At 37.7% G+C, this 22,806-nt stretch overlaps 1 protein-coding gene across 3 annotated transcripts in view; it reads left to right on the top strand.

Annotated features, from left to right (window-relative positions):
• EYA3 (EYA transcriptional coactivator and phosphatase 3) overlaps positions 1 to 22,806 on the top strand; it is a 103,320-nt gene that overhangs the window by 37,823 nt on the left and 42,691 nt on the right. For 2 of the 3 annotated variants that reach the window (XM_060017171.1, XM_060017164.1), the window contains 4 exons: positions 9,654 to 9,697; positions 12,711 to 12,790; positions 17,607 to 17,673; positions 20,506 to 20,642. In XM_060017171.1, coding sequence (XP_059873154.1) covers positions 9,654 to 9,697; positions 12,711 to 12,790; positions 17,607 to 17,673; positions 20,506 to 20,642 — 328 coding nt within the window. Of the gene's footprint in view, positions 1 to 9,653; positions 9,698 to 12,710; positions 12,791 to 13,877; positions 13,915 to 17,606; positions 17,674 to 20,505; positions 20,643 to 22,806 lie in introns of all 3 variants that reach the window. The other variant, XM_060017179.1, reaches the window with a different exon arrangement.

Here is a 22,806-nt window from a genome sequence, read left to right as displayed (position 1 = left end):
ATAGTAATCATTCTATTAAGATACTTTTGTGTTAAAGAATCTTTTCCTTTTGGCTTGACCTTCTTTTTCTGAAATTAGATAAATACTGATTCAATTTGCTATTCAATTTGCTCTCCTGAATGAGCCTCTTGCATTTTATATTAAGAGAGAATATAGAGTGGTACATGTTTACCTCCCTATGAAAATCCAACCTAAAAAACTTTGAATTTTGAAAGCAGATAATAGGGTATGTTTTTCATGTTCTAGATGTATTCTTTACATCAGTGATACATTTTTAATATTTTACTTTATGTTGAGACATACTGGTGCATACTGGTGATTCTTTTGCTATTAGTCTTTTAGCCCCTCACTTAAGTATAAAACTAGGAAGACATAAGCAGTTGGTAAAAGGACCTTTTGAAACATTTAAAATGTCATCCCATATCCCTGGTGGAACATTAATAATCAGGGAAATGGTAGGGTTAAAAATCATCCTCAGCGGTGTATCTAAGATATACACTATAAGAACAAATAGCTGAATTAGAGACACTAAAGGTACCAAAGAAGATTCTGTCATTGAGTTTTTAATATAGTAAGACAAAGGTCTAGTCATAGTTTCAAAAGACTTATGTAAGTGTTGACATACTGTTGAAATGAGTATTGTTGTTAGTCACTCCTTACCTATTTAAGGTAATGAGAATTGTGAAGCTGACCTGCTGGTGAGTCATTTTTTCCTCTCTGCTTCATTTGTTTGCTGTTCTGTTCAGTATCTATAATATGTGCAAAATCTGATCGTTACTTCAGAGAGAGTTAAGAAATTAAAGTGCTTTAAAAACAAATTTTCTGGGAATTCCCTGGTAGTCCAGTCACTAGGACTCTGTGCTTCCACTGCCAGGGACCTGGGTTCGATCCCTGGTTGGGAACTGAGATCCCACAAGCCAAGTGATGTGGCCAAAAAATTAAAAAAAGAAATTTTTTTTTAAATACTAAAAAAAAATTTTTTTTAAACCCACAAATTTTCTGCTGACTATAAATGGTGATTGTCATGAGGCATCTTTTTTTTTTAATTGATTTGTACCTGGGTCTTAATTTATAAATTTATAAAGGTGATTGAGTGACTACATGAAGAGGTCAGTGCCATTGAAAAAAAGAAGAAAAAAGAAAGTTTGGACTTCCTTGGTGGCACACTGGTTAAGAATCCGCCTGCCACTGCAGGGGACACCGGTTTGAGCCCTGGTCCAGGAAGCTCCCACGTGCCGCGGAGCAACTAAGCCTGTGTGCCACAACTACTGAGTCTGTGTGCTACGACTCCTGAAGCCTGGAAGCCTAGAGCCTGTGCTCTGCTACGAGAGAAGCCACCACAATGAGAAGCCCGTGCACCACAACGAAGAGTAGCCCCTGCTCACCACAACTAGAGAAAGCCCATGTGCAACAACGAAGACATAACGCAGCCAAATAAATAAATAAATTTATTTTTTTTTTAAATTTCATGTTACATTTCTCTTAGAGATGAGAGATGTAGCAGACCACACAGGGTCACGGGGGTGAGCACCAGTGTCATTCAGGAGGCAGAGATGCATAGGGGAATTGTAAGAGAATGCATAGGCTACAGCCTTAATTGAGGTTTCCACAGGCAAGGTGAAGCAACGTAACATAGGGTAATTGTTTATTTAGGATTGGCTAGTTTGAATAATTCCAGAGGGTTTTGGGGTATAGAAGCTATCACTAGGTATCTGATTTCACAGCAGGGGAATATGGTTCAGAGTATGGTTCAGAATATAGGCTCTAGATTGCAGGGGAGATGTAAGCAACTTTGGCTCTTAGTTTGGCACTGTGATTAGTGGGTGCTGAACAGACAAATATAGAATCTAAGAAAATATAGAGCATTTATTAACTGTTAAAAATAATTAGAATAAGAAGAGTAAATGTCAGATGTTGAGGAGTAAAGCTAATTTTCACAGGCTGTAGTAGAAATCTAAAACTTGAGTGGAAAGAATGGTCCTGTCCCAAGTTGCTGATGATAAAGCCATGATTTAAAAAAAAAATTATTTTATTGAGGTATAGTTTATGAGGTATATACAACGTTATGTTAGTTTCTGGTATACAGCAAAGTGATAAGTTATACGTATATATAATAATTTGCATCTTCTGATCCCAGACTCCCAATCCATCCCTCCCCAACTCCCCTCCCCCTTGGCAGCCACAAGTCTGTTCTCTATGTCTGAGTCTGTTTCTGTTTCATAGATAAGTTCAGTTGCATCGTGTTTTAGATTCCACATATAAGTGATATCATATGGCATTTGTCTTTCTTTTCCAACTTACTTCACTTAGTGTGGTATCTCTAGGTCCATCCATGTTGCTGCAAATGGCATTATTTCATTCTTTTTTTATGGTTGAGTAGTATTCCATTATACACACACACACACACACGCACACACACACACACACACACACACACACACCCCATACCTTCTTTATCCATTCATCTGTCGATGGACATTTAGGTTGTTTCCATATCTTGAATAAAGCCAAGATTTTTAACCCTGCTGTTTACTTGTGTATAAAGAGAGATGTTGCTGATGAGCATTACTATTGGAGTTATTTTAATCACATTGTCTCCTCCTTATTGAGTTATCCCTTTCTTGTTTCTGTACTACTTGCTAGCTCTATCTCAAGATTGTTCCAGTCATTGTTCACAATACAACATAAATCCTAGCCTCAGGTTCTCTTTCACTTTCCCCTATTGCCAGTCAGTCCTCAATCCTCTGCAGTCAGAAATGGTTCTATCTATGGTCATCATTTACCTTGACATCACTCCATCTTTTTACCCTAGTCTTCATCTTTCTCAGCTACTCTGAAGCAGCTCATATTATTGTCCAAACTAGAACTCTTTTGTAGAGTGAAAGGAGGCACTAACCAAACTCGGTTTTAGGATAGGAGGTATAAATTAACACTGTTCCTGGCAAACTGGAAGCACTTAAAAAACTCCTTTATAGCTATCAGGGTGCTCTTTGAGCTCAAGTTTTAAAAGGACATATATACATAGGAAACATTTTTAGAAGAATATACACAAAACTTAATACTGAAATCATGGAGGTTTGGGGGCAGAATAAGGTCTTTTATATTTTATTTTATACATATCTGTATGGTTTGGGTTTCTAAAACTATGAGCATATGTGCCTTTTGTATTTAAATATTAAAAAGAAATTAGTAATACTATAGACAAAAGAGGTGGTACATGCTTACAACCACAGTGTACTCTAGGCTAAAACATGGAAAAGGAGTGAAGCTTGGGAAATATTGTTGATTGAGAGCAATGAAAAGGACCCTAAAATTTGTATTTTTGTCTTGGAGAATAAAAGGATGGAATAAGTGGCTAAGAGAGAACGACTGTACTCAACCCCTAGTTTCTTTTTGTCTTATCGATAAAGGAGAGTAATCTTTGGCTTCCCTGGTGGCACAGTGGTTGAGAGTCCGCCTGCCGATGCAGGGGACACGGGTTCGTGCCCCGGTCTGGGAGGATCCCACATGCTGCGGAGCGGCTGGGCCTGTGAGCCATGGCCACTGAGCCTGCGCGTCCGGAGCCTGTGCTCCGCAACAGGAGAGGCCACAACAATGAGAGACTCGCGTACCGCAAAAAAAAAAAAAAAGGAGGGTAATTTTCAAACTATAAAGGATACCATATCAATTAAAAATGTTTTATTTCCACATTTATAAGCAGGTACCTAAGTTATTTCAAATGAGTTCTAATTCTCTAGACTCCCCCCAGTAAAAAGACTGGGTTTGGTGCTCCTTCTTTGTGTTCCGTAGAACCTTGAACTTCTATCAGAATCATTATTTCACTGTTTTATTTATTACTTTTTAAAAATTTTATTTATTTTTGGCTGCGTTGGGTCTTTGTTGCTGCGTGTGGGCTTTCTCTAGTTGTGGTGAGCAGGGGCTACTCTTCCTTGCATGCGGTGGCTGCTCTTGTTGTGGAGCACAGGCTCTAGGTGCACGGGCTTCAGTAGTTATGGCACGCGGGCTCAGCAGTTGTGGCTCACGGGCTTAGTTGCTCCGTGGCATGTGGGATCTTCCTGGACCAGGGCTCGAACCTGTGTCCCCTGCATTGGTAGGCGGATTCTTAACCCCTATGCCACCAGGGAAGTCCCTGTTTCACTGTTTTAGAAATTATCTATTTCTTTTCAACCAGACTATAACTTCCTTGAGGTCAAGGACTGTATTTTGTTTATCATTATATTCTCTTTCAGGAGGGCTTGGTAGAGAACAGTCAGTTGAATGAATGATAGCGTGAATATGAACTAGAATTCTCACTGTAGGCATTTAACATTGGAGAATGAATCTGCAGTGTATTTTTCTCTCACATTAGTCTCATGTGGATTGACAGCTTTCCTGGGCCAGTCTTCCATGAAGGCTTCTTTCATCTTTGATGCTATTATCTTCAACTGTGGCCTCCATGGTTGCCAAAGAAACGGAAGAGAGGATTGGAGAATCACATGAGATGTTTTTAAGGGGTAGTTGTAGAAGTGGCTTATGTGGTTGGCTCCAACCTGACAGCAAGGGGGTCTGGAAAATGCCATCAATCTGTGTCTTAGTCTATTCTGGCTACTGTAACAAAATGCTATAGAATTGGTGGTTCATAAACAATAGAAATTGATTTCTCACAGTTCTGGGGTCTGGGAAGTCCAAAATCAAGACACCAGCAGATTTGGTGTATGGTAAGGGCCTGCTACCTGGTTCATAGACTGCCATCTTTTTGCTGTGACCTCACATGGTGGAAAGGGAAAAGGAGATCTCTTTCTTTTTTTAATTTATCTTTTAATTTTTTTGCTGCACGGCTTGCGGGATCTTAGTTCCTCTGACCAGGGATTGAACCTGGGCCCCCGGCAGTGAACCTTCTAACTACTGGACTGCCAGGGAATTCCCAGGAGGCCTCTAATCCCATTCATGAGGGCTCCAGCCTCATGACCTAATCACCCCAAAAGCCCCACCTCCAAATTTCATCATATTGGGGATAAAATTTCAAAATATGAATTTTGGGGGAAGACACAGACGTTCAGTCTATAGCATCCTGTGTGCCCAGGAACAGGAAAAAGACCACTGAATATTTATAAGTGAATCTACAGTAATCTTCTCTTTGGTTCACCTGTTTCATTTTTTACATCTAAAGAACAATATGTAACTCCTTACCCCACACATTCCTCTTAAGAGAAACAGCCCCAGCTTCCATCAGTTGTTGAATCCAGATCAAATCCAGAATCTGATGCCCACTAGTTTCTACTAGGTCCAGATGTGACTTCTTTTGGACGGGTACCTGTGAACTTAAAAGACATGTTTTTTGCCTCCCATCGCAAGTCACACCCCACATGCAATGGTGGAGCAGGCAGTTGTCTCTGCCACGGGTATTTACCTTTCTAGTTTCTAGTGATTTAGAATGCTTACTCTCACTCTCCACATACTCATTTCCTTATGTCAAGTTCTGGAAGTAAAATTAATAATTAGATGACTGTGGGCTTCCCTGGTGGCGCAGTGGTTGAGAGTTCCCCTGCCGATGCAGGGGACACGGGTTCGTGCCCCGGTCCGGGAGGATCCCACATGCCGCGGAGCGGCTGGGCCCGTGAGCCATGGCCGCTGAGCCTGCGCGTCCGGAGCCTGTGTTCCGCAACGGGAGAGTCCACAACAGTGAGAGGCCTGTGTACCGCAAAAAAAAAAAAAAAGACTGTTGGTAAGCACAATCAAAGAAAATAGCATTAAATGTTTTTTGTGTATAATTTCATCCAGGTTATGATCAAGCCCTTTCCCCTTCTAGAATATAGAGTGTGACTTTCTAGTAAAGAGAATGATATGCTTTGTTTGACAGTGGTGGATAAATTCTGACAAAAACATCTTCCTTTTTATAGGCTTCATGCAGACTTCTGTTGGATTTATTATTCCCAAGATTATAGTTTACCAAGCCCTAGTATGATTTAGCCTCTTGTTAAAACTTAGGAGGCACTATAGTTACATACTTGAAAGTCATATCAGAATAGTTCTGGAATGACATTTGAGATGCATAATGTAATTTTCTTATCTAGAAGGTGGTATTTCTTAATCTGGTCTTTGAAATTTTGGAAATTGAGCTTTGTTTTTGCTGCTTTTGGTGGTAACATTAAAATTTAACAATGTCTTTGTCTTTCATAAACACCTCTCTCTCATTCGCTCTCCCTTGCCACCCGCCCCACTACCACCACCAATTTCATCTTCACAGCAGGCCTGTGAAATAATCATAGTTTTCTTTTACAGTTGAGAAAACAGATGTAGAGAAGTAGACATACAGTGAATTAACTCTCAGAACTGAGCCTTGAGCCTGGATATTCTGAATTTGTGTATTGGGTTATATGTATTCCTTTGCTCTGTTATATCTAAAGCCTGATTTTTTTTTTTTTTTAAAGCAGAGGCACAAGTAGAGCTCTGATTCATGAATTTGCCAGTGGTTCTTCCTTTTTGTGTAACCTTTAGTCATAACATGCCCGTAAGATTGTCATTTTTTTAAATGACAACTTTATTGAGATACAATTCACATCCATTTTAAAGTATACAATTTGATGGGTTTTAGTATATTCACAGAGTTTTGCAACTATCACCAGAGTCAATTTTAGAACATTTTCATCACTCCAAAAAGAAATTCTGTACCCATTAGCAGTCACCCTTCAATTCCCTCCCTCCCGCAGTCCTAGGCAACTACTAATCTACTTTCCTATTGACCTATTTGTGGATATTGCATGTAAATGGATTCATAAAATATGTGGTCCTTTGTGACTGGCTTCTTTCACTTAGGATAATCTTTTCAAGATTCATATGTGTTAGCAAGTATAAGTACTTCATTCCCTTTTACTGCTGAATGTTTCATTGTATGGATTTATTTTATCATTCATCATTTTATTTATCATTATTGTATTTATCTGTTCATCTGTTCATGGACACTGGGGTTGTTTCCACTTTTTGGCTATTTTGAATAATGCCGTTAGGAACATTCATGTCCAAGTTTTTGTGTGGACATAAGTTTTCATTTCTCTTGGTTATATAGTCAGGAGTGGAATTTCTGGATTATATGTAATAGTAACTCTATGTTTAACCTTTTGAGGAACTGCTAGACTGTTTTCCAAACTAGCTGTACTATTTTACATTCTGTCAGTTTCTGGATTGTATTGTTTGAACCCATCCTTTTTGTAATCCAGTGAAATCTGTCTGTATCCTTTTAGTTTACCTGCCTCTAGTGCCAAGGTTTCCTATCCCTGACTTACAGGAGGACATAATTGCCCAAATCAAGGCTAACAATGGGCTGTGAAAGGTACAAAATTAGTTGATAACACATTTTCCTCCCCCAGACGTTTCTGTTTGGTAGATATGTCTTTAAGTACATTTTCTCCATTTCTATTTATGAGTACATACTCTTTGTACCGAGTTGGCACTGTAGTAAATAGAAAGTAAAAAAGCGTAGTTCTTACTTGAAAGGCCATTATGGTATATTTTAAAATTTTGCTCCAGGGCTTTTTTTTTTAGTTCTCTAGCTAAGTTTGTTACTCTGTGGCGCTAATAAAATGAAGACTGATAAATTAGATTCCTCAGTGCTCTAGTTTTCTTTATATGGATTACTGTTAGGAGACCATAGACTGTTTTAAAATTATTTCTTTGATCGCAAAGAGGGTCTTTGGGTGAGCTAAGCATAGATTCATCACCACTATTGGAAAATTACAGTATTATCTGACCTTATGTAAATACAGTAGTCATCTTCAGGTGGGAGGGGCAGCACATTTATATTATAGCAAGAGCTTGTATTTTGTCATTTGTGAAATGACATAAATAGATAAACTAGAAAGTTTAAGTAGATAAACTAGAAAGTTGAATTTTTCTTATCTTTAGCCTTGCAGTTTCCAGTCAAAACGTGTTTTCCAGCGTTACTCCATCAGCACATTTTTCTCCTATGCCTTTCAGTGAGGTTATGTCATACATTTGTAATACAATTAAATTCTCTTGTCACAGTATGTATACCATTCTGGAATTCCTTGACCTCCTGGTTGGTTTTGGTATCTTTTATCATACAGAAGTTTTGAATTTTTGTAAAATCAGTCTGTTTTCTCCTTTATGGCTTTTGAATTTAATATCATGCTTAGTAAGGGTTTATCTACCTCAAACTTCTTTGTTTTTTTCTTTTTTCTTCATATGCTTCTATAATTTTGTTTCTAAATTTAGAGGGTTTTTTAAAAATTTATTTTTAGCTGTGTTGGGTCTTCATTGGTGTGCTCAGGCTTTTTCTAGTTGCAGAGAGCGGGGGCTACTCTTCGTTGTGACGCACAGGCTTCTTGTTGCAGCGGCTTCTCTTGTTGTGGAGCACGGGCTCTAGGCACGTGGGCTTCAGTAGTTGTGGTGCACAGACCTCAGTAGTTGTGGCTTGTGGGCTCAGTAGTTGTGGCTCTCAGGCTTAGTTGCTCTGCAGCATATGGGATCTTCCCGGACCAGAGCTCACACCCATGTCCCCTGCATTGGCAGGCGGATTCTTAACCACCGCGCCACCAGGGAAGTCCTGGCAGGTGGATTCTTAACCGCTGCACCACCAGGGAAGTCCCTAGAGGGTTCTTTTTTAATGCCCCTTTTTTCTTTATCTTTATTGGTACCTTTGAAAATTTAGGCAGCATTATATAATGAGTTGATATGCCATAAGCAAATAACCAAGAGTATTTGGTTTTATTTATTTTGTCATGTTTTCTCATGAGGAGTGGCTGTCCATGAGAAATTGTATGGGCCTTGTATTTAACTTGTATTTATTATTTACCTTGTCTGAATTGTTAAATTTAATCATATTAAATAGCTATATTCCCACCGGATATGTTTATTTAAAATTGTTTAGCAAAGTTGCTGCCTCTGTGAGTTCTTACTCTTTGTAGTGGTTGGCAGTACTCTTTGTCAGCTTGAAATACTTTAAGTGTTCATAATTTGTATGGCTAAGCACACTAAGCATACTTCTGCTATAACTAGTAATTCTAATCAGAAAACTCTAAAATCAGATTCTTTGTCATATAAAAAAACGGGAAACTTAGTAGTATTAACCATTGATCTTTCATTTATGGATTCTTAAACTGTTTCAATGAAAATGCTTTTACCTTAGAAGGAATTAGAGAAGGTGAAAATATGGGGAAAAAACAGTATAGTGTGAAGAATATTTTTTAGATTACTGGTAACCTGATTAGAATTTATTTTTATTTTTGGCATGTAAGTAATTTGAATATAAAGATATTTCTGTTAACTAAATGATTAGATGATAGTGAGATTGCCATACTTACTGTTTGAGAATAAAACTGTGTGTCTGGTAAAATTTTAAACTAACCAGTTTATATCCGAGTTTGGATACCTTATCCTGGTAAACATTCTGTGTTGAGTAAAAATCCTGGTAAACCTTTTATTTACCTTGAATCTGAAAAACACTTTTTTCATTTAAAAAAAAGAGAGAGCCTCATGTGAAAAAAAGTACATCTCTAACTCTAAAATATAATAGGGATTAATAAAATAAATCTAAGGGAAACAAAAGGAAACAGTTACCCTGTAATTTATTCGTTAATATTAGGCTGCCACTTGAGTAGCTAGATGATTTTAAAAACAGATCAAGACATTGATGCTTTTGTATAATTGTTTTACAGGTGAAAAAAGCCAAGATGCAGGAATCAGGAGAGCAAACTTTAAGGTATACAGAGTTGAATTTCTTTCTAATGACCTACTTATAATTGTTTTTACATGCTGATTAGTATATGGGCATGATTTGTGTTGACTACCCTCTTTTTGGTTTTTAGCATCAGTCTTTACGTTTTGAAATTATTTGGTTTAAGGTGAAGATTTTCCTCTGAAAGTTTGTCCTTGAAACACATAGGTGCTGATTTTTTTCATTTATTCATTATTTATTCAACAATATATACCAATCTCATGGTATCTCTCAGATCCTGTGATATGTGGAAGAGACACAATGGTGAATATTCTTCAGTCAGATGTACTGTATACTTAATAGGGAAGACAGAAATAAGGAAAATCCAAGGGGTTAATCATTAATTACCAAATGGATATGGGACACCTTAGTCATTAGCTTGGCTCCCCTTGTAGAAAAGAGGCAGCTTCTTTGCATGTCATGCTCTGGTTTCCACAACACCATGATTTTCAGTTGTCCACAGTTCTTACCTTCGGTTGTTTGTCTAACAACCATATGAACCGGTAACTGCATCACCTCTAACATCTAAATTTTAAGAATCCTACTCTTATACCACCACACACACCATCATTCCAGCTTATTTATTCTATTGTCACACTAGCCCTGTGTCTTATACACTTCCAATTAAATGATCTGTCATATTTTCACTATCAAGCATTGACCCTTTCCCCAAAAAAGACTTCAATAACTCCATTTCCCCCTTTTCCCAGCTCCTGGCAACCATCATTCTGCTTTTTGTCTCTGTGATTTTGAGTACTCTAAGTACCTCTTATTAGTGCAATCATAAGTTATTTGTCTTTCTGTGACTTGCTTATTTCATTTAGCATAATGTCTTCATGGTTTATCCATGTTGTAGCATGTGTGAGAATTTCCTTCCTTTTTAAGGCTGAATAATACTTCACTGTATGTCTATTCCACACTTTGTTTATCCATTCTTTAGTTGGTTGTGTTAATTATTGACAAGAGTTCTATTGAATGAGAATGAAATATTTGTGGCACTTACTTTTGGAGTTTGGGTGTTTTTGCTCTTTTCTGGAGGAGGGAAATTTTATTTTGGAGCATTTATTTTAATATACACACATTGTTAAGTAAAATTTATGTTTATATAACTGAAAATAATTATATTTTGAGACAGTAATAATTTTTCTAGATACAATAACTTTAAATATTTAACAAAGTACTGGAGTTAATTCACTGTCTTGGTGCTGTTGTTTCTATTTAATCTCTAGATACTCAGTTGAATAGGTAGGGGATTTTGCTATAAGATTACAGGACCATAGGATTTTAGGCACTGGTCCATTGTATGCCAGACCATACAAATATACCTTCTAAGATACAGGATCTAGAAATAGTCTTTCAACAGTGGGTATAACAGTGAACCCCAGACTTATTCAGGTACACATAGAAGACCAGTCATTGTAGTCAGAAATGTGAAGTTCTTGTCTGGGCTTATACCTTTCTCCTTGGAATCTTATTTAATTAGGCATAAGATGGGGCTCAGAAGTCTGTATTTTTACCACTCAGGTAATTATAAGAAATAAGCCATTTTGGGAAACAATGATGTAACTATTCAGTATGACCCTTACCCTCAATTCCCATAGTAATATCTTGGTTGGTATATTAAGCACTATTCCAGAAGTACAGACAGTTGAGTAAATATATTAAAATAAACTTCATCTGGGGATTTACCTTTAAAAATTAATTACATCTTAGGGAAAATTGTTTGAACATTGAGAATATACCCAGAAAAAAAAAACTTTATTATGCTTGAATATTAGAGGTCCATTCAGAAAAGATAATGAGAGCTTTAAGAATTTTGGTGCTGTGTATTTTTTTTATAAATAACATTTCTTTTTAAAATTTTTTTCTTTTTAAAACTACTCTTTCCAGATATGTGTAGTGTCTGGGACAGTGTCCTCCATGTCTCCCTAGAGTGTAGAACAGCAAAGCAGATTTCTTGCTAGGGAACATGAATGTGGGAAGAATACCTGGGCTGGGGAGAAGTTGTATTGTAATAATATTAGCTACAGTTATATTGTACTTTGTTCTAGTCTCTGTTCTAAGTACTTTTCATGTATTAACTCATTGATTTCTATAACAGCCCTAAAAGGTAGCTTCTATAATTATCCCTCATTGACAGTTGAAAAACTGGAGCACAAACAAGTTCAGTGACTTGCTTAAAGTCATAAAGCTAGTTTTGGCAAAGTGGAATATGAACTCAAGCAATCTGGTTCTAGAATCCACACTCTTAAGCACTGTGCTATACTGGTAGTTGAGAGAATATGTGGAGAGTGGAAAGTAAGGTAGAAGGAAGAGAGAGGACATTGTGAGGGATGAAAGTATAATCTCCAATTCAGAATTTCAGTGAGGATCTTCCCAACATTAAAGTGTCTAACATAAATGACTTGTCCTCCCAGTTTACATGACTTATCTTTTACAGTTTCTCTTAATTTGTCTTACAAGTTTTTTTAAAAAGATGTTGCTAAGTTTTGGGAATGATAAAAATAAAAATTTGTTTATTTTTAATTGGGGGAAAGGAAATACAGCGGAATGTACCATTTTAAGGTTCAGAACCCCTTCTTGGAAGCAAGTGTGTATGATTTGAAAAAACTTGTCAAGTGATTATGAGGACCATTGTCTGAAATCAAGCATCTTCCTACTTCCCTTTGGTACTTTGGAAATAAAGTGACAGCAGTTTTTGGTGTTGTGGAACTTTTCTTTTACCATGTGGTCTTCAGAGAAAATCCAACTTGCCTGTGGCTTAGGTGGAATTTCCAAGTGATAAAAAGATTGAAGTGATGACGAAGAACAGTAGAATGCTGAAGGTACTAGCCCTGGCCCTAGCTCTTTAGGTAGCCGCTAAAATCCAAGAATAAGTATTTCATAAAGTAGACTTACCTTGCCTCTTAACTTACCTAGGAAGAAAGGGTTTGATTTAATCACTTTTAGCAATGCAGCAGGTCAGTCAGGGGCTAATGTATCATTTTGGTTTTCCCAGTCAAGTAAGCAACTCCGAAGTCAATGATCAGAAACCTGAAACTTCAAGCCTTGCTTCAAACCTTACCATGTCGGAGGAAAGTAAGTACCATATTCTGTGCACCATGGAAGAGGTGCTCCTGTGACCAGGTGATGCTATTCTTTTATAATTGGTTTTCACTGATTGCCTTGTTTGTCTCAGAATATCCAGAATCCTTTCATTGCCTTGTTTGTGTGTTCATCCTTGTGCTCTCCTATAAGCCTTATTGACATACCAGCTAAGGAACAAAATCACATGGAATTCACTCCCCAGGGATTGGTGATTGTGTTTTTGTTTTGAGGTTGGATGTTCTAAAGGTAATAAATAGTGCCTTACTCAAAATCAGAAAAGTTTGTGGGCCAACCTCTGACTGTTCCTCCAGAGGGCTTGATATTTTTCTACCTTCCTAATAACCAAATAATTCTACCTATCCATCTAGGCCAAAAAAAAGAAAAGTAATCCCCTGAGAGCCCAGGATTGATACTGGGCCCTGAGGGAGATCCATCTCAGGTATCCACTTACCAACCCTTATTCTCTTGTAGAACAGTTATATTCATGCATTAGACAAAAATTTGTAGAATGTTCTTTTTTTTTTTCCTGTGGAGGCATGAGCGTTCTCTGACATATCATGGTGGTATGCTCCATAGGGCAAATAGTCCTCCTTGAAATTAAAGTAAGATCTTACGGAAAAAACCTGAACGAACTTTTTGGCCAACCCAATAGCTGTGCCCTTCCATATTTTCCCACACACTTTGAAAGGATAAATTTGTGTAAGACGCTTTTTGAAAAGACATTTATTTGGGGGATATATCTTAAGATGATTATGCTTAACCTTGTATAATTCCCATGTGTTAAAAAATGGTGTGCCTATTTTTAAAAAAAATGGTATGTCTTGAGTTGTATATATTATTTCCTCAAAGATGCTGTTCCAGTGGTTCTCAAACTTTCAACATACCTAAGAGTCATCTGGAGAGCTTGTTTGTAATGTAGAATTCTAGCCTCATCTTCAGTGATTATCATTCAGTAGACCTGATGTGGATGGGAATCTGCATTTCCAAGAAGATAGCTAATTCTGATACATATGGGAAACTGCTCTAATCAATGAAAAGTGTCTACTCTAATTTTTTTAATATCTCACTCATCCCCAAGAAAAAGGCCTGTTCCTTATATACTTCAGGGCCCAGAGGTAAGTTGTCTTCTTGCTTCTTGAAAAGCATTTCTCTTTTTTTCTCAAAAACTCTAGTTCCTTTGAAGTCTATATTTATGCCCCTCCCCCACATTTCTTTTTACCTCAGACTGAACTCCTAGTCATTTTGCTCTTTAAAGACTAGATCTTCTTTTTCTTCTCCATCCAGACTCTTATTATTCTTGGTAGTTTCAACATTCATGTAGATGACCTATCCAATACCCATAATGTCCTTCTTGTTTTCCTGTCCCTTTTTACTCAGCATAGATTCTATGGTTCTTTATTATAATTACTCCCTTACAAATATCTTCAATAATTTGGCCTCTTGTACTCTTCTTGCTAAACCCCAGCCATAATTTAATCCAACTCTCCACCTTCTCTATAAGTGCATTCAAATAGCTGAACATTATTGGATGAATTATACACCTAGCTGACTATTTACTCACAGGGCCTCAAGTGGGCACCCTACTACATTTCACTCATGAGTTTTACCTTTTAATATTTCACACCACTTCTTTCCTCTCGAAGCACCCATACTCATTCACCTTCCTTCATGCTTACCTGATGACTCCTTCTCAAATAGAAGCTCTCTGTGACAGGAAGCTCCCTTATTATCCTACCACCACCGGATCTTCAAAGCTACTTGTGTTTGTACCCATGTTATCTTCATTCTTGTCAGAATTGGAATAGTATTCTTGCTCCTGTCAAAGGTAAAACCTTTTATTTGTGCTTCATACCTGTCTGTTCTCACCTCCCCCAAGGACTTTGGTACTTTGGTACTTTGGTACTTTGGTTATCCTAATACCATTCCTGCATCATCATGTTCTTCTCTTCTTAATCCATCCTGTCAGTAAAGAGACATGATTCAGTATCTACCATCTTAAAACACAAAACCATCCTTTGGGTCCACATCCCCCGCTAGATATAGACCTTCTCTTTGTTCCATGACCCATTGGAACCTCTGGAAAGAGTTGCCCTCACTTGCTTTCTCACCTCCCATTCACCCTTCACCCCTCTCAAATTTAGCTTCTGTCACCACTCTTCCAATGAAATTGCTTTTGTCAAGGTCATTAGTTACTTTCAGTAACTGAAAGTGCTAGTTCTAGTGGACATTTCTCTCCTTGTATCCTGCCTCCCACTATTTTTTCTCCCACCTTTCTCCTTTGCTGGCCTTTCTTCTACTATCTGAACTCTGAATGTTGGTGGGCCTCAGGGTTTGGTTCTAGTCTACCATCTTTGCTCTTTCTGCATCCTCTCATCCATTACTACATTACTTTAAATGTTTTATACATTGTTAACGAATTCCAAATTTGTATTTCTAGTCTGACTTCTCCCCTAATTTCATTTGTGAATCCAGCTGCCTACTTGACATCTCCACTTAGATATTTAAAAGGAAAGTCATACTTAAAATGTGTGAAAGCTTTTTATTCCCTTAGCCCTCACCAAATCTGTTCTCTTCCCGAATTTCCCCATATTTGGAAGTGGTTTCACTACCCATCTAATTACTCAAGCTGAAAACCTAGAAATTATCCTGTTTTCCCGTTTTCCTCATTCCTTACCTACAAATTTATCAGGATGTCGTGTTAGTTTTACGTTCAGGATATATTTCAAGGTTTTGCTTCATCTCCACTGCTTTTTTTTTTTAACCAGTACAAAGTTAAACACATCCAGATTTATTTACACAAAGCTCAAGAAATTTGGGTTCTGTTTCCATTTTGTGTAATTTTATTCTGGGGCCTGGCTTTGTTGTGTAGCTGACATAGGTCATTGAAACTTGATTATCCCACCTCACATGCAATTTTTTGTCACAAGGGAACAGAAGACTTGGGTATTTAGCGCACATACAATAATGATCTTAATACTTTCACAATTTAGTAGGAAGGCAGCTGTCCCACAGCTTGGCAAGGGGACAGAGAAGTTACAGATTTTAAGCAGATTATGCCTTGACTCTTTTTTTAAAAAATTATTTATTTTCTTTATTTATTTTGGCTGCAGTAGGTCTTAGTTACGGTACATGGGATCTTCCTTGAGGTATGCAGGATCTTTCATTGCGGCACATGGGCTCTTCGTTGCGGTGCGTGGGCTTCTCTCTAGTTGTGGCGCGCGAGCTTTTCTTTCTCGTGGTGCGTGGGCTCTGTAGTTTGCGGCATGCGGGCTCTCTTGTTGAGGCGCACAAGCTCAGTCGTTGTGGCGCGTGGACTTAGTTGCCCCTGGCATGTGGGATCTTAGTTCCCCGACTAGTGATAGAACCCTCGTCCCCTGCATTGGAAGGCGGATTCTTCACCACTGGACCACCAGGGAAGTCCCTTGCCCTGACTCTTGTTAAGTTCCCAAGTACTGCAAAGATCAAGTCTCATTCATTCTCTAGAGAAGTAAAAATTGGCCTGTATCTCCCAGGATGTTTTGTGGACCTCTTCTACAATTAAATTAAATCAGAGGAGGAGAAGGATTTGGGTTTTTGAATGTACTTGTCAGCAGAGAAGGAACCATTATGTAGAATTTCAAATGAACTTCCATTCTATGCGATGAATGCTAAGAACTTTAGATCTAATTGAGATCCCCTTCATTTTTGTCAAAGTGATTATGGATTAACGATTTAATCTGCAAATTGCCATTAAGTATTTTCAAAGACTTTGAACAATGGCAGTGGACAAGATTCATGATAAACTCACAGATGATGATTTATCGTACTGTTGGGCATGAATTGTCCCTGCATCTGATCTTGATCAGGGTTCCCTTTTTGGGTCAGACACTCAGGGAACCCAGCTGGACGTAAAGTTAGTTGGTTCACCCTTAGTCCCTAATCACAATAGAGCAACCTCCTTTATAGTTGTTGAAGGAAGTTCTTGAACAGTTGAGGAGTCTGGTACAAGCTCTGTGTGATGTTACTCTGTCTACAATATGGACTGAAATAGTGCTAATGAATAGGATTCTGCTATCTGTCAAACTTGAGTTGAATATTTACAGTATTTATCCCAGATGAAATCATTAGGGTCAAGCCTCATGACGGTATCTATTCTGGATGAAGTCATGGAGGTGAAGAGGACACTAGCTGTGAAAGTCTCTTTACTTGATGGTTTATCAGAGTATTACATCAGTTCCTCAGGTGTGTGTCTGCTTTGCCAAACATAAAGCCTTTACTACAAAGCTTAAAAAATAGTAATACAGAAGCATACTTACGTCTTTCTGCTGTTGATTATATATAGCAGTAGCTACAGTTTTCTAATAAAATTGAGTTCTTGCTCCAAATCTGTCTTCCTGCAAGTCATTCTTATGACCTTTTATTCAGAATAGGGTAAGCACCCAGAGGATGAATAAGCTGAAGAAGTATAATGTGGTTTCCTAGACATAGATCTTGCATTTTAAGTTTGCCTATGAGCACAGCTGAGAGCTTAGGAAGTTGCTTCATCTATGGTTGTAGATCAGTGATGGGTGAAGGTAGAGGTCTGTTGGTACTGACTTTCGAGTGCTTTACCATACCCTTTGCATTCTAGCTTCTTTTACTGTCTCTAAAAGTCTCTAAACCCATTATTAGAAGAGTGAGGTATTTCCTACTGCATAGTCTTTCTAAATTTCTGATGCCCAAGTTGTATTCTGTTATTTAGTTTGAAAGACTATACAGTGAGACATGAAATTTCCCCATTTCATTTTTGAAATGTTCTAACTTTTTCCTGGTGATATCTTTCTTTCAGTTATGACATGCACCGATTACATCCCTCGCTCATCCAATGATTATACCTCACAAATGTATTCTGCAAAGTAAGTTGAATAATTATTTCAAAAATCTGTATGCTTTTTCTCTAGATTCATTGCAAAATTTAACTTGATATTTAAGTTATTAAGTTGACATTTAACTTATTTTCACCTTTCTTGTTCTTCCCTACTCCAGTTTTTTCATTCCCTCTAAATACAGTCTATATAACATCCTTTTAAAAAGTTGATGATTGTCTGGAATAGATCACTGTTACCCAGGAGCTTGCTCAAAATGAATAGGCACTGAAAAATGCAAAATACCCTTAGTGATGTAAACATATTACTGATTGACCTCTGCTCATTCTGTCTTTGCTCTACTTTAATAGAGAGATCAATTTAAAAAGCTAAAGCCAGCCTCAGACTGGGACTTCTCAGCCTAATCTATGTTCAGTTTATTGTTTTAGGAGTGTCCTGAAGAGTAGAACTAGGCTTGAGATTAAACAGGTTTAGTGGGTTGAAGTCATTAAGAGGCAATATTTTGGGCCTCATGGGGTAAGATCAGCATTTAAGGTCCACTAAGTTAATCATCTCCAAGATGAGTAGGTGCAGAACAGTGTGTATATCGAGCCAGCAGTTGTGCATTGATAGAGTGAGCCTACATACATAGATACATACAAGTGTGCTTTATTAAATTGGGATAAATTCTGATGTGCTTACATAGGCAGGGTACATAAGGAACACTCACCTTTGGTAACACAGGTGAGTGATATGTATGGGTATGTTATAAAAAAACTTTTTCCTTTTGAATTTTGCGTCAGTTAAAAAAATGAGCTAATTGAAAAGTCAGCTCAATGAGTTCTTCAAATTCTAACCTGGTATTAACACTAATAGCATTCTTGGGCCAGTCATTTTCATGTGGTTTTCTTCTTCTGTGAAATGACCGAACCTATTCTCTGAGATCATTATGAAGAAGATAAGAAAATAACTTGAGCTATAAAGACACTATATAAAAAATGATATTATGATCTTTATCATATCTGGAGGTTAATCCATTTGAAGTCACTAAGATTTTAAATCATTCCCACGTGATTTGATTAACAGCTACAACCTGAGCTATTTTCTGGTCTCAGATCTGGCTAAGAAGAATAGAAATTTTCAAATTCAGTCTTTTAGGGTCTACCGAGATGTGAATATTGCATATTCCAAATTCATTCATTTGTTCAAAAAATATTTGTATACCTGCTGTACTCAGGACACCTTATTAGCTATGTCTTCTATCTTTTTCCTTTTTAATTTTTTAAAAATTTATTTTATTTATTTATTTTTGGCTGTGTTGGGTCTTCGTTGCTGTGAGCGGGGGCCACCCCTCGCCATGGTATGCAGGCTTCTCACTTTGGCGGCCTCTCCCATTACGGAGCACGGGCTCCAGGTGGGTGGGCCTCAGCAGTTGTGGCTCTCGGGCTCCAGAGCACAGGCTCAGCAGTTATGGCGCAGGGGCCCAGCCACTCCGCCGCACGTGGGATCCTCCCGGACCAGGGCTCGAACCCGTGTCCCCTGCATTGGCAGATGGACTCTTATCCACTGCGCCATCAGGGGAGTCCCTATGCCTTCTATCTTAATGCAGACCTCCTTACCACTTAGCTAAAACCATCGCATTTTTTAATTGCCTCTATTTCAACCACCCTCCGCAATCCATTTTACAAAGAAATGTCAAACCAATCTTTATTAAAGAACAGCTCTGATCTTGTCATTCTTTGCTCAACAATTTCAGTGACTCCCAGTTGAACACTTTTAGCCTCATATTCAAGGTCTTTGCTGTCTATCTTCTTATACTTTGCCTTAATATAATATGTGCTCCTTGCAGGCTGAAGCCCTTCCTCTGTACCTTTGCCAGAGTTTTTCTCTTTTCCTAAAACACCCTTTCTCTCCCATTTCTGCACATGCTATCTGCTCAGCTCACAGACCATTTCTTTATAGTCTTCCTTCATTTTCTTCTTCCCCAAAACTGGGGGAAAAAAAATCTTTTCCTTTCTGAAACACCCCTTTCCCCCATTATGTTATTGTTATGATCTATATGGTACATATGACACTTTCCTGCTTATGAGTACAGCATAACTTATCAAATAAAATAACCGGTATCTAAAAATTCAGTGCATAAAATGTGGCACCATCTTATTCCATGGATAAAATGACGAGGTCATCTAGCTAGTTTAAAATCCCAGAAGTTTCACTGTTAAGTTCAAATCTCTAGCTAAACCTGATGTGGTTGGCACCAACTAGTGGCAGTACTCTGGCTTAAGTATCAGCAGGGCAATTCTGTGTCCTGTCTGGAACTTCCTGAATTTTATTAGTTATGTGACTTCTATTTTATAGGCTCGATCTGGGGATATTGGGCCACACCTGTACTCCCTGTTTTCTAATATGGTGCTTGCCTTTTCTCTGCCAGCCTCACCCTCTTCTCTAAGTCCCACTTTCCCTTTCAGAACTTTAGTTTGGCCCAGAGGGCTAGGTGGAGAATGGAGCCAATTGCCAATCCTGTTCTGTCCAGTTTTATGTCATTTTAGGGTTTTATTCTATATTTAGACATAAGGGCATAAATGAGTTTAGTCCATACTTGCATCTCACATAGGGCCTTGCATGTGGCACACCACAAATGTTTGAGGCATAGTAACTGGACCTTGGGAGGAAGATATTTGAAGCTATTAAATTTTCTGTAAAATAGTTAGGTAGGTGACAGTAGAACCTGGAAAGGAAAAAATAATTCTACTTTCTGACCATAGTAAGAGACATTTTACGTGGCAGGTTAGTCTCCTCATTGCTGACGCTTTGCTGTTAGTGGTATAGCTATTTCCCCTACTTTTCTCACATGAAAGTTTTTGTTTTCTTGAACTTTTCTAGACCTTATGCACATATCCTCTCAGTTCCTGTTTCGGAAACTGCTTACCCTGGGCAGACCCAGTATCAGCCACTGCAGCAGTCTCAACCCTATGCTGTCTACCCTCAGGCAACCCAAACATATGGACTACCTCCTTTCGGTAAGGCATTCTATTGTGAGGAGTTGCTAAGAATGTTGATTTTATCCCCCAGAAATGTCCGTCTTTCCCCCAAAAGCGAGCACGGCTGATCAGGAAGCTGAGAGATGCCACGCTGTTCTTGGCAGAGCACCTGCTCAGGCACAGGTGTGATAGAAGTTGGGTATGCAACTTTCCAGCAGTATATTTGATGCGTGTCATATAAAATCATAACTTCTCAATACTCAGTTCTTTATCTGCCATAATGTAGCTATTTCCAGGATACTAAGTCTTGACTGTAAAGCTTGGAATCTTCAAGTGTTTGGAAACTCTTTGAGGAATTACCATACAAAACATGATACCATGACAAATATATTTTGAGGTGGCTAATTTCTTGCTAAAACCAAGTAATCTACATATTCCGGATGGAATATACCTTATAGTTTTCTGCCCCCACCAACCCTGCTCTGTTTTGTCAATTTCTCCCTCTCCTTCCCTGCTGCCCCAAACTGATCAGTTGTTGCTCTGCTGAACCAGAAAGTCGTCTTAGAGGGGGAAATCCCCAATTTTGTACAACCTTATCATGTGCATAGAGAGGTTTGTTCTTTGGTTTTAGGTATCTTGTACATGAACTATAAATTAGAATGATTTACTAGAAGTCAGTTTGAGGTTCTTTGGGCACTTAATATCTGTGCTTTTTCTGTGTGTGTGTGAATTGATAGATATTGTCAGTGTGCTTTATTGCCCCTTCCCTGCTTTCCTAGAACTGGTGTCAGAAAATTAAGAAAATACTGTATTTTTTTAAAAATATTCAATATGTTAATAAAATTATAACTGTGTAGCCTTTATTGAAACTAGCTAGGAATTAGAAAAATCTTTCAGATTGCCACAGATTCTGGGTGTTGCTTGCCTTTCGTTTTGAGATTCCTAGTTTTCCTGGCCGATTTGGCTGCTCTTTTATGATACTGACAGCTTTCTTATCTTGAGGCTTGTTAGCATTCCTTAGCTCCTGACAACTACTAGAAACAAAAATTGGGGGTTATGTTTAATGGTAGTGGTAGTTGATAACTTCATGAGAGAAGAGAAACAGAAATGCTCTTGTTTTCCTGTTTGTACACCCATGCCTCGTGCCTGTCGGTATATACTAAACTTTTATGTTTCTGATATATTTAACCAGACAAGACTGAGCAGTCCTTTTGGAAGCAGGACTCTGTGAATATGTTTGTGTTTATTTCTTTTTGCATATATTAAAGCTAATTTATCAACAGCTGGCTAACAATAGGCTAGCAAGTATAAAGTATTTCACATTTTTTTTTTACTCTCTGTTTTTATTTAAATTCTTTATTAGAAAGCCAAAAGTGCTTTATGACATTGTTGAACAGTTGATTGATCCTACTGTTCAGTGTTAAATAAAACTCCTATTATATCTCTGAACTCAGATTTTGGAATATCTAGCACAATGCCATGTGCATGTAGGTCCTAGATATTATGGTATCTTTTATAATCACAGCATTTCTCTCATTTTAAAGAAAGAAAGAAAAATCTGTAAAATAGGTAGATCCCTGTTAAAAACTTGAAGGAAACAGTGTTTATTTTATATAGAAATATTGGTTATAACAGGCTCTTATTAATCTATTTCTGTTTAATAATTGGGGGTGAGGGAAACTTGTTTAATAAGTTTTTCTTATCAGTAATTCAGAGAGAACTGTTCATTAGCTTAATTTGCCTTTGAATGATAGGTATGGCATATTCTTAAATTTTATAAAGGAAATTTTAAGGAAATGTTTATAATACTTTGTGTGTGTGTGTGTGTGTGTGTGTGTAATGCTTTTTAAAGTGCCTGTATTTTTGAAAGCCATTTTCTTATGTTTTAACACATGGCTTCTTTTCTTTTATATCACTCAGTTGTAAAACACTCCATTTCTTCCTGTATAGCACAGGGAATTATACCCAATATCTTGTAATAACCTATAATGGAATATAATTTGCAAAAAACAAAAAAACTGTATCACTATACTATACACCTGAAATTAACACAGTATTGTAAATCAACTACACTTCAGTTAAAAAAAAAGACTACATTTCTTTTTTTCTTGTGAAGATTTTGGTAATTTTATTATCTTAGTGTTACCTGTTAGCACTAAAACTAGATTAGCTAGTCTGTTATTTTATTTCAGATGTAAACAGA

Source organism: Delphinus delphis, chromosome 1 (genome assembly GCF_949987515.2).
Source record: "Delphinus delphis chromosome 1, mDelDel1.2, whole genome shotgun sequence".
Taxonomy (NCBI): Eukaryota; Metazoa; Chordata; class Mammalia; order Artiodactyla; family Delphinidae; genus Delphinus; species Delphinus delphis.
Note: the sequence above shows the minus strand (reverse complement) of the source record. Positions and strands in the feature narration are given on the sequence as shown.